Below are 23993 nucleotides of genomic sequence, written 5' to 3' on the forward strand. Positions count from 1 at the left end.
CTTTAGTACTTTTTTTTTTTCTAAAATGGTTTCTCAATTCACACTGAACTAGCAGTTTGTGAGAGTTCCTGTTGCCCCACATCTTCATGAATACTTAAAATGTGTGTCTGAGTAGTTAAATAACGGGGAAAAATACTTGTATAAAAAAAACAACTCATCTAATTTTTCAAACTTCAATTTCTGCCTTAGAGAAATCACAGAGGTAAAGTAACAGAAATAAGTGCTTGGATTGTGTAGGCAATATCCTAAATGCTTCACATGAATTATTTCATGTTATCTTAAGAGCATCCTAAAACAATAGATCTCTTACTATTCCCACTTTAAGGAAACCGAGGTTCAGGGATATTAAATAACTTCAAGTCGTTGAATGAAAAATGGCCTATTGAAGACACAAAATCAGCTGTTTAATCCTAAAATCCAAGCTCATAGTTGTCAGGCTTTTCTTTTCCCTCTTTCAAAATACTGATGTGGCTCTGAAAACAGCCTTGAAGAATGGAAGGGATAAACTTAGTGATTTTAGTCAGACCTTTGATGTCAGGAAATGCAGTCTGGGGAGACCTCATCCCAGGAACGGGTTCTTGACTGTGATCAAGAAAGCATTCACAAGCCCGAGCAGGTACAAGCAAAGAGTAGTTTAGTAAAGCAAACTATACACTCAAGGAGGGAGTGTGGCCGTGTTCCAGAGATGAGCAGCATGGTGGCGGGGAAGGGGGGTGGTTGGGAGGGGTGTCCTTAACAAGCTGGAGTTCAAGCAGGGGGTGAGATATTCATCGGGATAGGTGGGGTTTTCTTGGAATAGGGAGGGGAATTCCAGGACACTGGGTGATAGCCCTCTTTCTGTCTCAAGATAGTCTGCCTGTATAAACTGTCATGGCACCAAGGGGCGTGATTTTTAGTATGCTAATGAACAATATTTCAGGGTGAAGTCAGGGTCAACTTCGCCATGTTGGAGCCAGTTTTGGCACGTCCGTTACATATACCCTCCCCACATCCAGCAAGAACAGTTTACACAAAATGTTTAGAATATGAACAAGCATGTGACTGAATGTAAACACTAGCCAAAGTCCCCAACCCCTTCCCTGCTTATGTCTGGCTAGCTACCTACTATAACAAGAGGAAATATTTATATACACAAAAAATGATGAAAATGGTTTATTGCAATTCTTTATGATTGCCCCAGAATTTCTTTCTTTCCAGAATGAACCATAACTTCTCTGGTAAGGTTTTAGTCTTATACTCAAAAAAGAAATGTGCCAATATTGTGTCGTAAACTTTGGGCAAGCTCAACTACCAACGGAAAACAAAACCATTATTAACATAAACCATCATTACCAGGTTCCAGAAATGATAAAGGTTGCAGCCTGAACTCTTCACCTTTTGTTACTCTAAAATATATTAATTCTAGCCGTGTCATTAAAAAAGTACTGTGAATAATGTCACGAGTTCACGAGTTTAGTGAAGTATGCTAACTGCTTTGACAAATACTAAGATGTGCCTAGATGTGGTACACAGCCCTCAGGGTGCTTAAAATTCAGTGTAAAGGATATGCCTCTGTGATGGTCGCAAAGGCGTTAACTAGTGCGGCTAGAGAATAGTGAAGAGGACTTATCTAGAACGATGGGTTCTGAATTCCGTCAGTGATACCGGTGAAAATTGCCCCCCAGCGGTCTTGCTATCCCAAGGTTTTGTTTGCTCTTACCAAGGGACCAATAAATGAATGGAAATAGGCTTTATTTGGTCTGTTGGGGAACAGACTAATGTGTAACTATAGTGAGAATGCGGTGACTCGAGTCCAGGTAATCCTAAATCCCACCGCCGGAGGAGGGCGTTGGACCGAACGCCCAGACCTGGTTTTGCGAAACAGCAGGACTCTGAGCTGGCCACAGACACAGGGCATGCCCAGCCCTGCTCAAGACCGCGAAGCTTTGACTTCTCCGCCCTAGCTCAGAACGCCCGTCTTGCACAGGACAAAAACTTCTCGGTGGACACCTTCCACAAGAGGTTCGTTTTATTATTAGAAACGTAGGGAAGAAGACGCATGAACTTCCTCCTCTGCCACCTTGCGGCCTCGATTTCCCGCACGTTCTCCAAGGGAGGAGGGGCGTCAGAGTTGCAGAGGTAGAGCTCGGCCCCAGGCCAAACCACGCCCTGGGCTTCCGGATTTGGGCACAAACAGAACTCTCCACCCAGAACGCCTTCCCCGCAGTTCTGTCCCACCAGTCCGTCTTCGCGCAGTCCCTTACAAAGCGTTTCCGGCCCCTCCACCGGAAGCTGCGGCGGAAACCGCAAATCCGAGGCAACTCCCGTGATGGCTTTAGGATGAGGTCTCGCGAGGCGTCTTTAAATCTCGCGATGAAAGATAGGAAAGGCCTATCTGCACCGCCCTAGTTGTTTCGTCACCACGGAGTCAGCTTTTGGTTGCTCGTTTGCGTGCTCGCGCGTGCTGTGCATGCGCACTGGCGCTCCTCCCGCCTCCGCGCGGGCTTCACACTGGCCAGTTGCGCGTGGGCTGACGCCCGGGGCGGGCGTTGTGAAGACTTGTTTGGTTGGGCACCGGCCCCGCGGCGGTCTGGAGTTCCCTTCCTCGGGGTAGTGGGGTGCAGACCCTTCACCTAACGTAAATGGGCTGTCGCGTGAGCTACTAAGGGCAGGCTGGGGAGCGTGGGGGCCGGGGCCGCGGCCATGAACTCACCCGTGGACCCTGGCGCTAGGCAGGCGCTGAAGAAGCAGCCGCCCGAGCGGACCCCGGAGGTAAGGGCGGCCGACCCAGCGCGCGTCTCGCTCCCCAACGGACAGCATTTCCCAGTCGGTCCGAAACTCGGCGACTGTCCCCCTCCCAGAACCTCGCACCTGCTGCCAGGGTTCTCTGCTCTCTGCGTCCTGACCGTGCTCGCGGGCGGGATACCGACCGCCTTTCCTGCTCGCGATGCCGCCTTCCCCGCACACCCGTCCATGCCGGTGACTTCCTAGTGTTTAAGAAGAGAAGGCACCATTATTAAATTGTATTTCTAAGGGTAAAAGGTGGGTCCCAGAGTGAGATTGCCCATGAAAAACGAGGGTAGAAATTGAACTATAATAACCGTGTTATGAAGACGTTCTCTTTAAAGTACCTTAAATACTGTACAATTGCCTAATAAAAAGGTAAAAGTTTTCAAAGTGAGTTTAAAACTTGCATTCAGTTAGGTGAATTCCGGTGGAGGAGGATGCATATTTAAAGACGAGTTCTGGAGGTACTTCTTCAGACTGTCAGTGGGAAATTTCGCAGTATTTTCTGCTTGGTTACCAAACTTGCTGTATTAGGTTAGCAGTAATGACATCAGCTGAAACGATTTTCCTTTGATCTGTAGGCTAGTTTTCAGGCACAGAACTAAAACCTGCTGACCTTGCATATTCCTATAGAGTTCTTAGGTTTTTGGGGAAAGCTTTCCTTGATTTGGAGAAGTTTCTATATAGTAAGTGACATGTTTACTAAACCAAAGAGCAAAAGGGGTGGGTTGTTGGATTGTCTTGTGTGTAGTTGTGGTAAATGAAATGCTTTGGTTAATTCTTCCTAAGTCACTTCTGAGGGGGTTTTTTTCCTTCCCCTCCTTCCCCAGATTTACAGTGCTTTTCATGGTAGGGTTTAGTAACTTTGGGCATGACGCGTTAGTCAGGCCATAATTTTAGCTGTGATGGGTCAAACTTTGTTGTTGAAGATCTTGGTCTGCATAGAAGCAAGGCAAATGCTCCTTTCCAGAATCTTTTTGAGACTTGCGTTTATAATCTTAAGTGTCTCAGTTTCCCTCTGATGCTTCTTGAAGTCCTTGTGAGCTAATCGAAAGAATTCACCTTGAACAGGTGAATCTGCCATAGTTTTTATGTCATTAGAAAATATCATACAAGGCTTACAGCATATAATGTAGGTTTTACTTTTAAATATGGTAAATTCACATTTTAATGGAAAAAATCCTACTTTCATAGCAGAATTACCTAGTTTGAGACTGCCTGTTTTTGAGCCTTAGGAAATTTTCTGACCTGTTGACAAAGTTATGTTGGCCAGTGTGTGTTCTGTCAAGTACTTAATCTTGTTTTACTGGAACAGCAGCATTGTTTAAGGGAATGCTAAACAGCTGCCCACAGAATAGGCTAGAGCCCTGCCATCTAGCAGTGTAATAATGTGTTCCCTGTTTGATTCATTGGCAGTGCTTTTAAATGAGTGTAGGATTTATTTGGAGGTACAGATGTATGAATAAAGAAGTGATTGCCTGAATCCTAGTCATGTGATAAATAATTTGATTAAACTCTCACAGGGTCATTTCTGTTTTTAGAAGAGCCTTATTCTTTTAGTGGACACTTAAGGGTCTATTTTAAATATATTCGTTCAACAATCAGTTGAAAGCTCAACAGTTCAAGGCACTATTCTGAGCACTAGGATGTGTCAGTGAACAGAACAGGCCTGCCCTAGTGGTTTGTACATTCTCATAGAAGTGGAGGGGAGAAGGTAGATAAATGTAATAAACAAGGAAATTACATAATATGTTAGTTGGTAATTGCTAATTAAAAAAAAAGTATTGGAAGCAAGGGGCTAGGGCTGGGTTGCAAATTAAATAAGATGGGTGGTGGTGTTGCAATTTAAATAAGCTGGTTGAGATGACTTTTGATTAAAGGCTTGATGCATGTGATGGAATAAGCCATAGGGATATTTTAGAATGAGATTTCTAAGTAGAGGAATAGTTAATGCAGAGACCCTAAGATGAGAGAGAGTGCGTCTGCTGCGTTCAAGGAGAAGCAGGGATCTCTGAGTGACTGGAGAATAGTGAACATAGGTGTGGGTAGTAAGAGATGGAATCAGAGGCAATAATGGTGGTGTAGGGTGGGGCATATCCTGTAGGACTTTCTAAATTATTGTAAATCTTTGACTTGTTTTGAATGAAAGAGGGGGCAGCTGAAGGTTGTGAAGCAGAGGAGTAATACCATCCTACTAGAGTCCCCTGGCTGCTTGGTAGGTTGAGAATAGACTGTATAGGAGCAAGCGTAGAAGGTAGGGTCATCAGAGGCTATTACATGAAAGTTGGGAAGACACTATTGTAACCGAGACTAAGTGGTAGTAATGCAGGTGGTGACAAGTAGTCAGTTATGGAAATTATTTGTAAGTTTAGCCTACAGTACTTGCTAATAGATTAGACATGTGATTTGAGAGAAAGAAAAATCGAGCATGATTTCGAGGTTTTTTGGCCTAAAAACTGGAGTGTCAGTGTTACCATCAAAAAGAGTTTGAGCTGCCATCAAAGAGGGAGAAAACTGGAGGAGGAGTAGGTTTTAGGCTATGGGGGGATCAGAAATTAAGATTTGAACATGTCAAGTTTGAAATGTCTGAATAAAAGAGATGCATATAGAAATTTCTATTTCTAGAGAGATTGCTGGGCTGGAGATATAAATTTTATGGTCCTTAGTTTACAGGTATTACTTGAAGTCCTGGGACTAGATGGGATTATCAAGGTATTAGGTGTACATAGAGAATAGAAGAGGACCATAGACAGCATGCCCTAGAGCACTTGACCCCCCACAGGTCGGGAGAACAGCTGAAACCAGCAAGCGAGAATGGAGCAAATAGTGCCTGAAGGAGAACCAAGAGAGAGTGCTGGGGTCCTGGAAGCCAAGAGAGTAAAGTGTATAATAAAGAGGTAAAATTCATTCATGTAGGACATTTGTCTTTGAATAACTACTGAGTGCAAAGATTTATGGAAAAATATACAAATAGATAAGAATCAGCATCTTATAACCAGATGTTTGCATCATGTAATGAATGATTAAAGAACTCTCGTTTGTTTCTGGGACAAAATTAGTAGTTCCTTTATTTTGTATATTGTCCACCTGTGAAATTTTCAATTCAAGCAGAATCCTGGTGAGCCAGACACTGGGCATAAAGTATGCTATTTAAAACACAGTTCTTTTCTGGCCATTTGTCCTACTTTGTAGATTCAGCTTCCACAGCACATTATTTTTCCTTGAGCCACTTTACAAAAAAATTTTTTAATGGCAAATTTTAGACTTAAATATTCTGTGGGAAGCTAAGTGCGCTAAGACTTAAGGTACTCATTTTGAGCCTTTATACCAAAATTAAAGATGCCACAATCAAAATTAGGACTTTGAATTTGGCTTTTTCTCAGTTCAGTCCATGCAACACCATTCTTGCTCTAACCTTTCTTTCTTACCTCAGTGAGCAGTGAGCTTCTCATCTCTCAGTGGTTTTTTATTCTTAATAATCTAATGCTTAATACCATGTTTTGCATATATTAAATGATCAATAAATATGTTGAAACAAAATTTAGAATTAATTTTAAGTCCTTATGTTAAAATGAAAGTTTTTATTCATCGAAACTGCTCATTTTGTATATCCTGGGTAGTCTCATGAACAACTTTGCTGCTGTTAATTGTTATGGGCTGACACCTAGGGACTGTATGTTGTCCGTCTTACCCCTTTGCGTGCGCTTCAGATCCATGTATCTGACCACGAAACGGTCCTCCACTTTCTCCAGTCATTAGTCCTAAATTGAAGCCATCGTCATTTCTCCTCCTTGATATTCTGTTGGTGACTGCCCCACTTACTCAATCCAGAAATTCCTGTTTTTACTCTTGATTCTCTGTGCTTTCTTCCTCCCTGTATCCAACTGGCTTCTAAACCTTGGTGATTTTACATCCCTAACTCTCTCTACTCCTCTCTTAAACTGTTACCCTGGTTCAGGCTCTTTTATCATTTGCCCCTGAAGTTTTTGCTTGAGTCATTTTATTTATTGTCATATTACTGCGAGGGTGATCATTTTAATACTCAGATTGTGTTCTACTCTTACTCAAAATTTGATTTTTTCTCACTGTTTGGATAGGTTAGCAATATGTTATCCAGGTGATTTTTGAGAATTAAAAGAGATGCTGTTAATATTGATGCAAGAATGACAGGTTAAAGACCGTTTCAGATACACTGAGATGTATGGTTAACATTACCACTCAGGTGGTAATGTTAATTTATGCATTCGTTTAACAAATGTGTCAGACACAATACTAAAATGGAAGGTTGTAGAGAGAAATCACTCATAGTTCCTATTCTTCAGTGACTTAGGAGACATCAGAACATGAGTAACATGTTTAGGTTATTGTGGCAAAGGTATAGATAGGTGTCTTGCCCAATGGGTTTCAGCCCCGGGCAAGTTCGCTATGGATTCAATGTGACCAAAGAAATTGACAGCAAAACGTTCTTGGGGTGAAAGGGTTATACCCAACTTTATTTCCAGGTGGCAGGTCAGTCACTAAAATCCCATTCACTCAGAGCAAGTCTGCATGCAGCAAGCCGGTCTCTGCCTCCGGGCTTCTCTGCCCACACAGCCGTCCTCTGGTCCTCTCGCCTGCACAGTTGTCCCACACGGCCATCCTCTGGGGCTCTGTACTTGGCACTGCCACCACTCCAGCCTCTGCTCTGCTCTCTTGCAGCTGATCCACCGTGTCGCACCCAGAGCACTGGGTGGAGTACTTTATGTAGAGTCAACAGCAATGTATTGCCCACAGGTGTGTAGAGAGCTCATTAACCAGGGCCAGGTGAGAATCCTGGTCACAGGAACTCTCATTTTATCCACAGTAGGGCACTTTACGATTGAAGGTGGGGAAAGGAAATGTTTCTGGATAATATCCAGAAGGGAGGTCATTCCAAAGAGCAAAGACACTAATATTTGCAAACCAGGTACAATTTGTAGAGGAAGCTGATCTGTCAATCTGGAGCATGCATTCCCAGTGTGGGTGGTATCATCCCCAAGGGGACAGAAATTGGTTTTTAGGGTGTATTAACAAAAACCTTAGATATTACTATGGTTTGTGGTCCTCCAAAACTCACCTCTCCCAACCTGTCAAAATTTTGTTCCTTAATATTTAATTGGGGATGGGGCGGTGTCTTGTCAGTGGGTTTCAGCCCCGGGCAAGTTCACTGGATTCAATGTGACTGAAGAAATTGACAGCAAAATGTTCTTTGGGGTGAAAGGGTTTATTACCCGGCTTGTTCTCCCGGTGGTAGGTTGAGCACTAGCGTCCCTGCCTCCGTGCAGAGCACTGGGCCAAGCTCTCTATATAGTGCAATAATAGCTTATTGCCTAAAGGTGTGGAAGCGGTAGCCTAACAGGCCAGTTACATCATCAGGTGGTTTAAGTTCAGTGAGGATCCTGGCCATAGGAACCCCAACTTCCCCACAGGCAGCTTAGGGGAAAGTGCCTAAAAAGGCACTTTGAGAGTGTGTGATAATGAAAAAAGAGTGCAAAACATGGGGCTACTGTATGGGGCTGGGGAGTGGTACATGGCATTAGATGTGAAATGTTAAAGGTGGATATACTGGCAGGGTTGGATCAATTCAGGGATTTAGACTCAATCTTATAAAGGAGAACTATTAGAGGGTTTGAAGCCTGGAAATAGGTTAGTTTTAAAAAGACTACCCTGTGGCCATTGCTGCATATGTATGGGGTAGGTGAGGGGGTGCTATTCTAAAGCCAGGGAGGCTTATAGATTCAGTGAACATAAAATATTTTGTTAAAACAGAGATACTTTTCTGTGTGAAAGGTAAGACTATTGATGATTATATCAGGATAATGGAAACCAGGAGGTATGGTCCTCATTATAGGAAACAGATGCAATAGATCAGGTGTGAGGTAAGACCTCAGCATGTGGGATTCTGAGACAGAAGTAGAATTGGTTCAGCATGGTCACTTATTAGAAGGGGAGTGTCTGCCTCCCATCAGAAAAAATTTTTTTTAAGCTTTGAATTGATTATAATACACTAAAAAGGTATATATCCAGTTTAAATGTTACAGATATATTTACCTATCATTCAAATTAGAATATTGAATATTAATTTGTTCTGCCTGCTTTTGAACTTTGTTTGAGTGGAATCATACAATGTTTGTTCTTTCTGGCAACAAAGAGCACTATGAAGCTATCTTGGTTCTTTGCATTTTACCTGTGGAGTGGACTTTGAACCTCCCCTCTTGGGCCTATCCTTGATCATCTTCTGCTTATCTCTTATGTCCTGACCTTTCTCTCTACCCGTTTGGATTGTCTGCTTCACTGTCCAAGCATCTCCATGTCAGATGCTGCAATTCAGACCAAGATACACCCTGTCCTTACATTCCTCTCAGGGAAGCGTCAGGTCAAACCTGGCAAAACTTGCCTGTCTTTTGATTGTTGGTGCAAGAGTGAGGAAGCTAAGATGGTTTTTACATTGCTGACTTGGGTAACTGTATGTATAAAAGAGCATTATTAAGGAGCAGAATTAGGGTGGGAAGAATTCAGTTTTGGAAAGGGTTTGAGACTTCCTGCAGGGAACACGGGGATGTTCAGTAAAGTATTAAGAGCTTCACATCAAACCAGGCTATGGGTCTGAGTTGGTCTGAGAAGCTACAGCACATTGGCCATAGGTGAAGTCATGAGATTGGTAGGAATGCCCAGGGAGAAAAAGCGGAGTGAGACTAGAAGGCCAAACCCTTTTGAGTGTTCTGAGATGGGGAAAGGAAAACAAACTGCAAAAGAGAATGAAAATGAATTGGTATAGAGATAGGGGAGAACAGAAGAGTGCTATCTGAGGGCATTTCAGAAAGAAATTCCTAATCACTAATTCCAGATACGAAAAGTGAGGACTGATAAATTCCTTGTGTTGCCTCTACCAGAATGATTTCAGTGGGCTGAATAAAGAGCCTGACTGCAGTGGATTGAAGAGAATGAAAGACCCAAGAAAGTCAAGGCAGCAGGTTTATTGTTTGTGAGTTTGGCTCTGATGAGAAAGGGAAAGGGATAAAGTCCTACATGACCTTCTGCCTGGTACTCTAGTTTTAGCATCCCCCAACCCCAAACACATGCTTTTTAACTACTTACAAATATCCTAACACTACTTCCTGGCCTACGGAATTTTTTTTAATGCCCAACCCACCCTTCATTTTTGAAGTTGAACCTTCTGGAATAGAGTGTTAAGCACTGGTGTTTATAGAAAGCTCAAGTAGTTCTGATAGGTAGAGGTAAGAAGCATTGTCTGTTGTGCATATTCTCCCCTGTGTTCTGCATAGGATAGGATTGTATGGTGCAGTGTTTACAGGCCTGGAATTTTCCATTTGGACAAGCCTGCTTCAGATCTGGGCTCCACTACTGAGAATTTGAGTGATCCTAGGAAAGCTGTGTAACTTCTCTAAGACTATCTTTTGGGGATTGTTATGTGGACTAAAAGAGGTAATATGTGTAAAGTATTTAGCACTATCTGTCATAGTGAACACTTAATAAGTGGTAGCCGTACATATGACTAGTTCCTTTGCCTAGAAAGCCATCCTCTGGTTTGGCAAATTCAGACTTCTCACTGAAGTCTCACGTCCAGTGCTCATCTGCAAAATTGTGCATCCTTCCTCATTTTTCCACTCCTCCTTTAATGTTCCAAAGATACCATGTGCCTTCAATACAGTAATTGCTGTACAGTGTTATGGTTATTTGCATGTTTGTCTCTGGGTGGACTGTAAGCACCTCTAGGACAGGGACTACCCTTATCTCCCTGTTCCCATCATGTAATACTTGGTACATAGTAGGTTTCCAAATATTTGTAGTACTTTAAAAAAGAAAAGTAATATGAAGAATACTGTTCCCCTACTATTCTGGTAGGATTTCTACTGGTTTAGCATTTGAAGTGCTGGGATAAAAAGACTGATGAAGTTTGGCAAAATGGCAAAATTTGCTATTAATATTCTCATTAAAACATGAGTAAACAAACTACATATTTGACCTGGCAGTTCTTCAGAGACAATATGGATAGAGGACACTTAGTCATACCTTGAAAGAGGAACTCCTTTTCTGTATGGTTTTAAAACACTTGCAGGAAACTTCATGGAGAAATACAGATAAATGACAGTTTTAACTTTTCATATGTTTTTAACCAGATAACTTGAAACTTTTGCCCACATGCTCAGCAAGGTGCTAATATAATTGCCTATTTGCAATTGAAAAAGGCTTTTTAAAAAATAGCTTATTTTTTGTTACCAAAAGTTAACAAGGGAGCTGGGACTGAAAGAATGTGAAATTTAGAATTCTTGTAATTATTTGTCAGTCTGTTCCAGAATTTAGGATAGTGGTCTTTAAATGAACACTTGTACAGATTTTCTCTGAGTTGGCGAAAGAGCACCATTGTGCTTGGAGTCACTTCTGAGTGAGTCACTGTGTACATCCCCAAGGGTGACCGAACAAAGATTCTGTTGTGCTTTTCTGCAGCAGATGCACATTCAGAGAGTTCCTTGGAAAGTAGAAGAACTTACTTAAATGCTTATAGGGCCCTTTGACCTTCATTTGTAAAATAAACTTGATAGGAAGGAAATGTTAGATCTGGATGGGGCCTTTGTCAGACATCATCTCCTACAGGCACCTTATTTTGTGCGTACTGAAGATTGCCAACTTGAGAAAAAACTGTTGCCATCCAGGACTTTAGACCCCATACGGTTTTGTTCTGGAGTGATGAACAAGCTTCCCTGAGAGAATTCTGCAGAGGAGCAGCAGCCAAGTGTGATGAGCTCAACTCTGTACAAAGTCCTGTTCTTTGGAGGGTGGAGTGATCGTGAGCTCTTTGACGTCGTGGTCATCATTTGGCTTTACCTTGGACCAGCCCGTGTACACTGAGGTCTGGCTGTAAAAAAAAAAAAAAAAGAAACTGAATGAGCTACTTTAAGAACTTGAGGTTATGGAGGCATAAGCAGTTCCTAGTTGATGTTCTCCACTTCTGTACATTCTCCACTACTTTGCCATAGACTGAAACTTTGGCAGCGGGAGGGCTTCAAGCCTGAAGCTTTGTTTTATGGCAGAGATGGGGGCTTATTGGATGGGACACTAAGGACATATTGAAAGTAGCTGTACCACCTAGCATATATTTGTGAACACATGTATAGCACTCCCAGAAATACTTCAGCTGGGGGTAGGGGAGGTCAACAGCTTATGGAATTAATTGCATAGATAAAGGAACTGAACTCTAGAGAGGTAAAATATCTTGCCCCGGGTCACATGATTCATCAATGACTTTCTCAGTCTGATAGCACCCCACTGCTTTCTCTTTATCAAAACGGTGAACTTAACATCTACATAGATAACTACTATTTTCCTAAATAAATGCCTCCTGTTTCATCTTGCCTATGCTGTATGAAGTACTTTAAGGTGTCTGTGTTAATTTAATGCAAGCTGATAATCAAGTTTTATGTATAATGAAAACACCTGTGCTTCATATGCACTCATTCTGTTTTCTAACATTTGTTTTCAGAGGCTGGTAGCCTATTCTAGGTTGATTTCTGATGGTTGTAAGAAAGGGTTCATGAGTGTCGCATGTGCTGCCTGGAGTTTGGAGAGTTTGGAGTGCTTTAAATGACTCTCTGAGGCACAGTTGAATACATACTACTTTTGAGGAAGACTGCCTATTGTGTATTTGTGTGGTAAATACTTTTTAAGTGCCAGGAATAAAACATTAGGGGAGGAGCTAGCCAAATACACAGACAGTTAAAATACAGCTTGGTTAACTGTTACAGTAGTTGTAAATACCAGGTGCTCAAGAGTTTGTAGGAGAACTGTTGGGGGAGAGGAGTCAAGACTAGGTAGGTGTCTTTCAAGTTATTTTATAAAGGGAACCATGACTTGAGTGCTGATTAGAACATGTAAAATTAGGTGATGAAAGGACAGTATGTTTCCTGAAAAGGCCACAAGATGAGCTAAACACAAACATGCAAGTTGCCTGGGCAGCTGGAAGATCAGGACCAGAATGAGTAGTAAAATAAATAAGGCCAGAGGCATGGTCAGGATCCAGATCATGAAGGACTGTTCTCCTTGTTAAGGTGTTTGTATTTGCTGTTTAGAAAGATAACTCCCGCAGACTATGAAGAATGGATGACAGAGGGTCGTAATAGAGGCAAGAAAGCTGTTACCCAGTAAGAAATAATCTCTCAATTGCTCCAGTTTCTGTTTAGAAATTGATAGATTTCTGGCCAGAACTGTTGAAGGAGAGTACTGTCACCTAAATCCTAGGGAACCTAGGAACAAGGAACAGGGCTATAGATCATGAGCTCAGCTTTGGCTGTATTATGCTTGAGATGCTAATGGGTCACCCAGGTGAAAGTGTTCAGTTTGCTCTAGGAAGTGTAGGTTGTAAGTTACTAGAGAGCTCTGGGCTATATACACAAACTTGGGCATGATTAGCACATGTATGGTAGGTAAAACTACAGATATGGAGGGTATTACTGATGGTAGAAAGTCTCCAGTGAAGAAAGGGTAGATGTCCCAGCTCTGGGAGCTTAACCTTTATAAGCACTGAAGCTCGCCCGTCTTCACTCCCGTAGCTACTGGGCTGGAGAGGGTATGGCTAATCTGCTATAGGAAGCATTGAGTCATCACCACTTCCTCACCTTTTTTAGCCCCAGTGTAACCCATTATTTTATTCCCTAATCCTTAGCTGGTATTTGTTTTCGAATGCCCCTGGTTAATCTCTGCCATATTTTGCTGTAGTTATAGAGCCAGTGACTCATTCTGGTGTTACTCGTCTGGAAGGTCATCACTTCCCAGTTTTCCACCTTCAGCAAGACTTCCCTCTTCCAGGTTCAGTGGAGCAGCTTTCAGGTGTACATTGTGTGATGAATTAACACCTCCTTGAATCTAGCATTTAAATATTTTACTATCAAGAAATAACTGTGAGACTTCCACACAGCCTCCTCCAGGGCTTTTGCTTGTTTGGGCTTTCTATAACAGCTTTTACTGATGTGTACACACCAAGAGCCCGATACACAGAACAGTACCTCAAGCCTGTCTCAAAGATAATTGGTACAGAAACCACAAGAGATCCCGGTCTAAGCCCAGCATTACACAGTCAGCAACTACTTGCTGTCCCATGTAAACAAAATACCATGACCACCCACATCATAGGAGAATTTTATCAGCTTGCTGTGACAACCATTCTTTGTTCTGAGAGGTTCTTTTCCTTTTATGAATGCTTATCATCTTATGACCCTCAAGCCAGTTGCACTGAAGGGACCAGGATTTACTAGACATCTCAGTGTTTGTTTCCCTTCCTCATTAATAGATTATCAGCTACATAACCTAGAGTGGCATACAACCTACCTATAAACCAGCAGTTCGCAAACTAGTGTGCATCAGAACCACCTGTGTCCCTTATTAAACCAGAGTGCTGGGTGCTCCTCCCAGAGACTGTGATCCACCAGGTGTGGGACAAAACCTGAGAATTTGCATTTTTACCAAGTTCCCAAGTGATACTGATGTTATTGGTCTAAGGGTCTCTTTGGGTTATTACCAGCAACAGAACTCAATTCTTTATAATTTAAAGGATACCGGGTAGCTACAGAATTGCTAGGGGTGTTGGAGAGGTAGACTTTGAACTAAGCAACCATGATTCATACTCCTGATTGCGAATTTGGTAAAGATACTGCTGCTAGCACTGAACACATTGGATTCCACGACCTGCATTGCTGACCACCTATACTGGACATTGCGTATGTTGACAGACCCTGCTGCCAGAGTGGATCTGTGCAGTTCTTGTTTCTGGGTATCACTAGATTCAAGGTCTGGCATGGCTTGTATGATTGGGTTGTGCTTGGATCATTTGCCTATGCCCCAGTTTTATGAGAGGTTGGAAAAATGAAAATCTGGTGTTTTCAAACTACCAAAACTCCTAAGCTGAGATATTCTCCAGAGAGGTGTTCATTCTTGTCTTGACTTCTTAGTAGCTATTTTTAACCCTGTGTGTGAGCATACATTGGCAAAGTAGGACCTGAGTGCGAAATTATTAGCCTACCAGCTATTTTATAAATAAAGTTTTATTGGAATGCAGCCACACCCATTCATTTACTGACCTTTTTATGGTTGTTTTTATGCTACAAAAGCAAATTTAAGTAATAGTGACAAAAAACTATATGGCCCCTGAAACCTAGAATATTTACTGTCTAGCCCTTTATAGGTAAGTTTGCCAACCCTTAACAGCAATTATGCTAGTGTTTCTGTATTTGGGTCCATGCAGTCACCACTCGTAGATGCTGTTGGAGAACTATGTGTTCATCTAGCCAGATTATCCCTCTGAAATAAGGAGGTTGAAGCAAACTTTGAGATATTTGAGGAAGGATTTTTGAAATCTAAAGCTGATAAAACATTGTCAGCTCTCTTCAGGCGGACAACCAAGTAATAATACACATATTTCAGAACTAGTGAATTATATTCTCTCTTCGACTTTAAAATTGAAGAGTGGATTTCCTAATTCTTTGTCAGCTATTCATGGCATCATTAATGATGTACCAAAGATGGCTTCTGACTTGATAACAGAGGAAATTATATGACATAAATTCAGTCAATAATCTCAGAAAATTTGGGGGCTTCTTGGAGAGGAAAAATTTTCCCCTACCCTTCAGGTTTTTTCTAGCTGATCTAAGAATCAAATTGACAGGAGATAAATTAAGAGAAGGAAAAAAACCCAAGTGTATTTATATGTGCACGGAGTCCCAGTAATGAAATTAAGACCCAAAGAAATGACCAAGGCAGGGAGTTTTTATACATTTTAGACAGAGATATAAGTCTGTGAGGCATTGACAGGATGAAGAAAATTATGTTTGGGAGCTTCAATTAGTAAGGAATTCCAAACAGCATTTGGTCTGGGGTTAGAAAATTAGTGAAAAAAAAATAAGATTTGAGCCTTCTCTGCTCTGACTTCCCTATCTCTGGTGGTAAAGACTTCTCTGTACCTCCTGGTACAGGGGAGGTTACCTTTCACAAGGGAGATTTATTTCCTGGTTTTGGAGGGGGTGCGGCGTGGGGGTTCAGAGAAGGGTCAGAGTATCCCTCCTGCACCAGCCGTTTCTCCAGTCACTTTAATTCAAAGTAATCGGTATGCCAAAGGGGCACATTTTGGGGCAGCCTACCCTTGGCCCCTACACTAATCTACTCTCGGCAGGTCAAGTTGTGGGAGTTCTAATTCTGTTAGCCATAAAATAAACTGTGTGTGTTTCAGTTTTCAGAGCTTCTTTGTCACTAAAGCAAAATTGCCTTGATAACAAAAATATATGACAAGCAGCATATTTCTATTTTAAGAATAAGCATTCCATTTTAAGGATAAGCATTTTGTGGGTGTCTGGCCAGGTTATGATGACGCTTAACTCAAAGGGTGGGGCCCCAGCGGCAGTGTGTCGCCGTACCTATTCTGGCCATTGTTCCGAAGTCCCAGCTCATGCAGTGAGGCAAGGGAAAAAAGTACTATACTCATTCACAGGAATGTATTGTATATGCAGAAAATCCAAACAAATCTACAAGCTATGAGATTTACTAAGGTCTACAGTACACATCTTACACTTAACACAGTCTACCTTCAGTTGATGATACACCACTTCACATGTAGGACCTTACAGCAGTGTGCTTCCATTTCTGCCTCCGGCCCTGGTGCTGCAGCTGTAACGTGCCTGTGCATATCATCCCCACAGTACATCATTACTGCTGCTGCTTTAAGCAGCCAAATGTCTTCTAAATGATGAGAAAAAAAGATATATATTTATCCATGTATTTACCATTTCTGGATCTCTTCATTCCTTTGTGTAAATCCATATTTCCATCTGGTATTGTTTTCCTTCTTTATGAAAGACTTTTAATATTTTTTTATAGTGCAGGTCTGCTGGTGATTCATTCATTCAGCCTTTGTATATGTGAAAAAAATTCGCTTTTGTCTTTTGAAAGGTATTTTCCTGGAAATAGAATTCCATCCAGGTTGATAAGTCTTTTTCTTTTGTGACTTTAAAGATGTTAATGCAGTGTTATCACAGTTGTATGGTTTTTGAGTAAAAGTCTGCTGTAATTCTTTGTTTTTACTGTACAGTTAATCTTTCTCTAGCTGCTAGAGTTTTCATCATTTTTTTAAGGCCATTTGATTATGATGTGCTTTGATGGTGTTTTCTTTGTATTGTGTTTGAGGTTTGTTGAGCTTCTTGGATATGTGACTTTATAGTTTTGTCACTTATGGAAGATTTTCTACCATTCTTCAAATTTTTTGTTTTTGTTTGCTCTCTTCCCTGCAGTGAGTCCAGTTACCCTTTTGTTGGGCTGCTTGAAATTGTCCTATAGCTCACTAGTGCGCTTTTCAAATTTTTGCATCTTTTTTCTCTGCTTTATTTTCAATTTCAGTTCTTTTGTAGTTTATTAATCTTTTCTGCAGTGCCTAATGTGCTAATCATTCCATATAGTGTACATTTTAGTTTACTGTTTTCATCTCCATAGTATTTTAATGTCTCTTCCTTTATGCTTAATGTTTTCTGTATCTTCCTGAGTATAGGGAATATAGTTTTAAGATGTTTTTAAATGTCTTTTCCTTCTAATTACATTATCTGTGTACTTAGTCAGTTTTGGTTGTTTTTCTCTGCAATATGACCTATTTTTTCCCTGCTTCTTTGCATGCCTTTAATTTTTTATTGTTACCAGAGGTTGTAAATTTTACCTTTTTATGTAGTGGATTTTTTTGTTTTTCCTGTAAATATTCTTCAGCTTTCTTCTGGGACACAGTTAAGTAACTTGGAAGTTGTTCAATCTGTCTGGTCCTGTTTTTGAGCTATGTAGCACCAGAGTAGCATTTAGTCTAAGGTTAATTTTGTCACAGTATTGAGTTGAAAGCCTTCCTAATACTCTACTAAATGCAAATTATGAGGTTTTACCCTCTTCCCGGTGAGAACAGAAACTCTTCCTGTCCCTGTGTGAGTATAAGGTGTTGTTCCCTCTAATAAGGATGCTTAAACCTCAGCACTATTGAAACATCTTAACCCAGTAGATCCTCTATTCTGGGGCCTTGTCTCATGCATCATGGAATGTTCAACATCATCTCAGGCTTCTAGTCATGTGAGGCTAATAGCATGCACACCACCCATGCAAAATGATGACCACCTAAACTGTCACCCAGGATGCAAAAATCAGCCCTGGTTAAGGACTACCACTCTAACCCCCCCCCCCTTCCAGCTATGTTTTCCTTGACTTCCCATGCCTGGGATGATGAGTATTCAACTTTTAAGACTCAAGGGACAACCTCTGTAGGTTTCCAGAACCACTTTCTCTCTCTTGCTGTGCAAAATTTAGCCACCTTCTACTCTCTAGACTGCCAGGTCCTTCTCAACTCAAGATACCAAGAATTAGCTGTGATAATCATAGGAATCACCTAATTTGTTTCTCCTGTCTCAGGTGTCACTGTCTTTTGTTTTGTGATGTCTTATCTCTTACAAATGTTTGATACATTTGATTTTTAGTTGTTTTAGGTGGAAGGTAAATCCAGTCCCTCTTACTCCATTTTGACCTGAAACTGTAGTCCTAACAGTTTGTCAGGAGGGGGGAATGTCCTGAAATGCCTTAACCACTACACCCCCAAAAAATGTTAAAGTGACAAGTCTTTGAGTCCTCACATAGTTTATCTCTCCCTTACTGGAATATGAGCATGTTACTGAGTAACACTTCAGGGTACCAACTACTTGCCCATTCTCTTCTTTCATCCTGTACAGTCAGCAAGATACCATCTGTGTAATAGGTCAGGAGGTCTAGGTGTCTTCAGATTATATTCTGATGAAGATCAGTTAAAGTGACCCTAAGGCAAAACTGTAAGTTAATATTGCCCCATATGAATGCAAACTGTTTCTAATTTTCCTTTGTAATTGGGATGGAAAATAACACACTCATCAAGTCAATGCTTGAGGCTTAATTATCCAGATCCAGTGATGGCGCTATATTAAGAATATTGGTTATAGAAGGAGGAGCCAAGATGGTGGCATGAGTAGGGCAGCAGAGATCTCCTCCCAAAACCATATATATTTTTGAAAATAACAACAAATACAACTATGCCCAACAGAGAGACGGGAAGATACAGTACAACTGCCAGGCTACATTTACATCTGCAAGAACTCAGCATCTCACAAAGGGGGAAAGCTACAAAGCCGTGACCAGGCAGGACACTAGCACTCCCCACTTCTGACATTCCCTCCTCCTGACAAACTGCCCCAGCTCACTGGCAGGAGGAAAGGAGTCAGAGACGGGAGGGAGTGGAAGCACAGGACTGCTGAATAACCAGCCCTAGTAACCTGCACCGGGAGCACAGACACACATTGCATGGTGTGCTGGATATTACAGAAACGGAAAAGTAAAATCTGCAGACGGGTCCCCATAGCCGCCTCCCTTGGGACAAAAGGAAAAGAAAGCAAGTGCTTATTGAAAGTCTTAAAGTGACAGGGGCTTCAAAGCAGGACGGAATTGTACTCGCACACAGCCCAGCAGGCTGGGAATGCTGAGGAACTTCAGGTGCTCCAACCCCCTGGGAGGCAACGCAGTTCTGAAGCCCCTCATGGTGATAAGCAGCCTGCCAGTCATTCCCCCTGGCTGGCACTGCCCTGCCATAGCAGTGGAGCAGCCGGAGATTGGCCCCACCCACAGACCCACCCAGAGTCTCCTCCCAGCGTGCAGCTACCCGGGCCAGACCCAGAGACTGCAGCCGGTGCGCAGCTGCCCGGCACAGACAGAGGAGGCTGGGTTAAGGCGCAGAGGGGCACTGTTCTTGCAGGAGAGCACACCTAATGCACCTGCCACTCTGCACAGGGCTCTGGGCTTCCCTGAGGGCTGCCCCACCCATGGCAGCTCAGGGGATCAACCCGTAGGCTGCTCCGTGTGCGCAGGAAACCGACACAGGCAGCAGAGAAGGGCAAGGTGACCAGCAAGCAGGAAGGGACTTTGTTCTCCCAGCTGACACACATGTCACCTGCCTTCAACTACCTCTATCGCCATGAAAACGCAGAAGAATTTGGTCCAGTCGAGAATCACCCAGACAACCCCAGAGAGAGGGTCTGCGGAGATAGATATAACCAATCTTCCTGAAAAATAATTCAAAATAAAGGTCATAACCATGCTGATGGACCTGCAGAGAAATACGCAAGAGCTAAGGGATGAAGTCAGGAGGGAGATTATAGAAATGAAACAATCTCCGGAAGAACTTAAGAGTAGACTGGATGAGGTGCAAGAGACTGTTAATGGAATAGAAATCAGAGAACAGGAACACAGAGAAGCTGAGGCAGAGAGAGATAAAAGGATCTCCAGGAATGAAAGAATATTAAGAGAACTGTGTGACCAGTCCAAATGGAACAATACTCACATTATAGGGGTACCAGAAGAAGAAGAAGAGAGAAAAAGGGATAGAAAGTGTCTTTGAAGAAATAATGCCTGAAAACTTCCCCAAGCTGAGGGAGGGAATAGTCTCTCAGACCATGGAAGCCCACAGATCTCCCAACACAAGGGGACCCAAGGAGGACAAAACCAAGACATATAATAATTAAAATGGCAAAGATCAAAGACAAGGACAGAATATTAAAGGCAGCCAGAGAGAGAAAAAAGATCACCTACAAAGGAAAACTCATCAGGCTATCATCAGACTTCTCAACAAAAACCTTACATGCCAGAAGAGAATGGCATGATATATTTTAATGCAATGAAACAGAAGGGCCTTGAACCAAGAATACTGTATCCAGCATGATTATCATGTAAATATGAAGGAGGGATTAAACAATTCCCAGACAAGCAAAGTTGAGGGAATTTGCCTCCCACAAACCACCTCTACAGGGTATTTTAAAGGGACTGCTCTAGATGGAAATACTCCTAAGGCTAAATAGATGTCACCAGAGAAAATAGAATCACACCAAAGAAAACAGACCAACCAAATACTAAAGGCAAAAAATAAAATCAACTAATCACAAAAGCAGTCAAAGGAAACACAGAAACGTACAGAATAAAACACCTAACAAAAAGAGTGAAGGAGGGAGGAATAACAAGGGAGAGAAATTAAAGAATCATCACACTGTTTATAATAGCTTAATAAGTGAGTTAAGTTAGACATTTACATACTAAAGAAGCTACCCTTGAACCTATGGTAACCATGAATCAAAAGCCTGCAATGGCAGTAAGTACATATCTTTCAATAATCACCCTAAATCTAAATGTAAATGGACTGAATGCACCAATCAAAAGACACAGAGTAAAAGAATGGGTAAAAAAGCAAGACCCATCTATATGCTGCTTACAAGAGACTCACCTCAAACTCAAAGACATGCACAGACTAAAAGTCAAGGGATGGAAAAAGATTTCATGCAAACAATTGGGAGAAAAAAGCATGTGATGCAGTACTTGTATCAGACAAAATAGACTTCAAAACAAAGAAAGTCACATGAGGTAAAGAAGGACATTACATAATGATAAAGGGGTCAGTCCAGTAGGAAGATATAACCATTAGAAATATTTATGTGCCCAACAAAGGAGCACCTACATATGTGAAACAAATACTAACAGAATTAAGGGGGGAAATAGAATGCAATGCATTCATTCTAAGAGACTTCAACACTCACACACTCCAAAGGAAAGATCCACCAGGCAGAAATTAAGTAAGGACACAGAGGCACTGAACAACACACTAGAACAGATGGACCTAACAGACATCTACAGAACTCTACACCCAAAAGCAGCAGGATACACATTCTCCTCAAGTGCACATGGAACATTTTCCAGAATAGACCACATACTGGGCCACAAAAAGAGCCTCAGTAATTTTAAAAAGATTGAAATTCTACCAACCAACTTCACAGACCACAAAGGTATAAAACTAGAAATTAATTGTACAAAGAAAACAAAAAGGCTCACAAACATATGGAGGCTTAACAACATGCTCCTAAATAATCAATGAATCAATGAACAAAGTAAAATAGAGATCAAGCAATATATCGAGACAAATGAGAACAACAGCACAAAGCCCCAACTTCTGTGGTACACAGTGAAGGGAGTACTAAGAGGAAAGTATAATAGCAATCCAGGCCTTTTTGAAGAAGGAAGAACAATCCCAAATGAATAGTCTAAAGTCACAATTACTGAAACTGGGAAAAGAACAATTGAGGCTCAAAGTCAGCAGAAGGAGGGACATGATAAAGATCAGAGAAGAAATAAATAAAATAGAGAAGAATAAAACAATAGAAAAAGTCAGTGAAACCAAGAGCTGCTTCTTTGAGAAAATACACAAAATAGATAAGCCCCTAGCTAGACTAAATTAAGAGAAAAAGAGAATCTACACACATCAACAGAATCAGAAATGAGAAAGGAAAAAATCACAACAGACCCCACAGAAATACAAAGAATTAATAGAGAAGACTATGAAAATCTATATGCTAACAAGCTGGAAAACCTAGAAGAAATGGACAACTTCCTAGAAAAATACAACCTTCCAAGACTGACCAGGGAAGAAACAGAAAATCTAATTACCAGCAATGAAATTGAATCGATAATCAAAAAACTACCCAGGAACAAAACCCCCAGGCCAGATGGATTTACCTCAGAATTTTATCAGTCATACAGAGAAGACATAATACCCATTCTCCTTAAAGTTTTCCAAAAAATAGAAGAGGAGGGAATACTTCCAAACTCATTCTATGAAGCCAACATCACCCTAATACCAAAACCAGGCAAAGACCCCACCAAAAAAGAAAATTACAGACCAATATCCCTGATGAATGTAGATGCAAAAATACTCAATAAAATATTAGCAAACAGAATTCAACAGTGTATCAAAAGGATCATACACCATGATCAAGTGAGTTTCATCTCAGGGATGCAAAATGGTACAACATTTGAAAATCCATCAACATCATCACCACATCAACAAAAAGGTCAAAAACCACATGATCATCTCCGTAGACACTGAAAATGCATTCGCCAAAATTCAACATCCATTCGTGATAAAAACTCTCAACAAAATGGGTATAGAGGGCAAGTACCTCAACATAATAAAGGCCATATATGACAAACCCACAGCCAACATCATACCAAACAACAAGAAGCTGAAAGCTTTTCCTCTGAGATTGGCAACAAGACGGGGTTGCCCACTCTCCACACTGTTATTCAACATAGTACTGGAGGTCCTAGCCATGGCAATCAGACAACACAAAGAAATAAAAGGCACCCAGATTGGTAAAGAAGAAGTCAAACTGTCACTATTTGCAGATGACATGATACTGTACATAAAAAACCCTAACAACTCCACTCCAGAACTAATATCTCAATTCAGCAAACTTTCAGGATACAAAATTAATACACAGAAATCTGCTGCATTTCTATACACTGATGATGAACTAGGAGAAAGAGAAATCAGGAAAACAATGCCATTCACAATTGCATCAAAAAGAATAAAATACCTAGGAATAAATCTAACCAAGGAAGTGAAAGAACTATACCCTGAAAACTACAAGAGTTTAAGAGAAATTAAACAGGACACTAACAAATGGAAACTCATCCAATGCTCTTGGCTAGGAAGAATTAATATTGTCAAAATGGCCATCCTGCCTAAGGCAATCTACAAATTCAATGCAATCCCTATCAAAATACCAATAGCATTCTTCAACAAACTGGAACAAATAGTTTTAAAATTCATATGGAACCAAAAAAGACCCTGACTAGCCAAAGCAATCCTGAGAAGGAAGAATAAAGCAGGGGGGATCTCGCTTCCCAACTTCAAGCTCTACTACAAAGCCACAGTAATCAAGACAATTTGGTACTGGCACAAAAACAGAGCCACAGACCAGTGGAACAGAATAGAGGGTCCAGATATTAACCCAAACATATGTGGTCAATTAATATATGATCAAGGAGCCGTGGACATACAATGTGGAAATGACAGCCTCTTCAATAGCTGGTGTTGGCAAAACTGGACAGCTACATATAAGAGAAGGAAACTGTATCATTGTCTAACCCCATACACAAAAGTAAATTCAAAATGGATCAAAGACCTGAATGTGAGTCATGAAACCATAAAACTCTTAGGAGAAAACATAGGCAAAAATCTCTTGGACATAAACATGAGTGACTTCTTCATGAACATATCTCCCTGGGTAAAGGAAACAAGCAAAAATAAACAAGTGAGACTATATCAAGCTAAAAAGCTT

General features: G+C 41.3%; 1 protein-coding gene across 17 annotated transcripts in view; it reads left to right on the forward strand.

The window, feature by feature from the left end:
- The first annotated feature begins 2382 nt into the window (after positions 1 to 2382).
- RAPGEF6 (Rap guanine nucleotide exchange factor 6) overlaps positions 2383 to 23993 on the forward strand; it is a 235842-nt gene continuing 214231 nt past the window's right edge. For 5 of the 17 annotated variants that reach the window (XM_073222078.1, XM_073222077.1, XM_073222079.1 and 2 more), the window contains exon 1: positions 2387 to 2751. In XM_073222078.1, the coding sequence (XP_073078179.1) occupies positions 2683 to 2751 (69 nt within the window). In that variant the 5' untranslated portion in view covers positions 2387 to 2682. Of the gene's footprint in view, positions 2752 to 23993 lie in introns of all 17 variants that reach the window. The other 12 variants (XR_012125294.1, XM_073222084.1, XM_037023441.2 and 9 more) reach the window with 6 other exon arrangements.

The sequence above is a fragment of the Manis javanica genome, chromosome 14 (assembly GCF_040802235.1).
Source record: "Manis javanica isolate MJ-LG chromosome 14, MJ_LKY, whole genome shotgun sequence".
Taxonomy (NCBI): Eukaryota; Metazoa; Chordata; class Mammalia; order Pholidota; family Manidae; genus Manis; species Manis javanica.